Raw genomic sequence first — 703 nt, forward strand, 5'->3', positions numbered from 1 at the left:
TTAGTAGCCGATTGCAACGGAATTCCAGCTACACTCGACACGCAGACGGAGCCGTCGCGACTGGGCGATGCTAGACGACTCCATGAGCATGCGGAAGATAAGCTCCTCGCTGTAGCCTGCCTTCTCCAGCATCGTGATGCGCTCCAGCGGCTTGAACCAGCGCACGCGTCTCCGCCGATGTCGTCCTGCGGTTGCCTGCCTGTCCCCCGCCTGTGTTTTCTCCCGCTGATGCTGCGCCGCGTTCACTGAAGTCCTCCACACACATTGCGGGGTTCGAGCCAGCCCCACCGCTGGACCACCGCGTCGAGGCACTGCGCTGCCGCCGATGCCCACGCCGAATTCGTAGACGGTGACGGTGGACCAGCGTACGCTCTTGGTCGCCATGGCTGCTGTGTATGTGGCTGTTGGACTGGGGCGAGGAAGGAATGGAGGTAAGACCCAGAGGGCGTCGGCTGTATGTCGCTCACGCGCTTCTCCCGGGTGGCCACTCACTCGCGCCGCTGCCATGCAAGCACCAGATTTGGTGGATCTGCTCCATCCACTTACAAACACTCAGTGGCTTGCCTTGCGTTGTTTTTCCCAGTCAGCGCTCAGTTCAACATCGTCCGCTTGCCCAGAAAACAGAGCGCCGGATGCAGCTGCTTGAAAACACTGCAGAGCATAGCTTCCATGTATGGATCTGCGCTTGGTTAACAAGATGGCG

General features: G+C 60.2%; 1 protein-coding gene across 1 annotated transcript; it reads right to left on the reverse strand.

The window, feature by feature from the left end:
• PITG_20494 (uncharacterized protein) lies at nucleotides 1-384 on the reverse strand (the record flags this gene model as incomplete). Its single annotated transcript, XM_002895355.1, has 2 exons — nucleotides 1-195; nucleotides 247-384. 2 exons carry the CDS (start codon nucleotides 382-384, stop codon nucleotides 1-3), a joined length of 333 nt encoding a protein of 110 aa, XP_002895401.1.
• Between the last annotated feature and the right edge of the window lie 319 nt (nucleotides 385-703).

This window comes from Phytophthora infestans, genomic scaffold (genome assembly GCF_000142945.1).
Source record: "Phytophthora infestans T30-4 supercont1.192 genomic scaffold, whole genome shotgun sequence".
Classification (NCBI taxonomy): domain Eukaryota; phylum Oomycota; class Peronosporomycetes; order Peronosporales; family Peronosporaceae; genus Phytophthora; species Phytophthora infestans.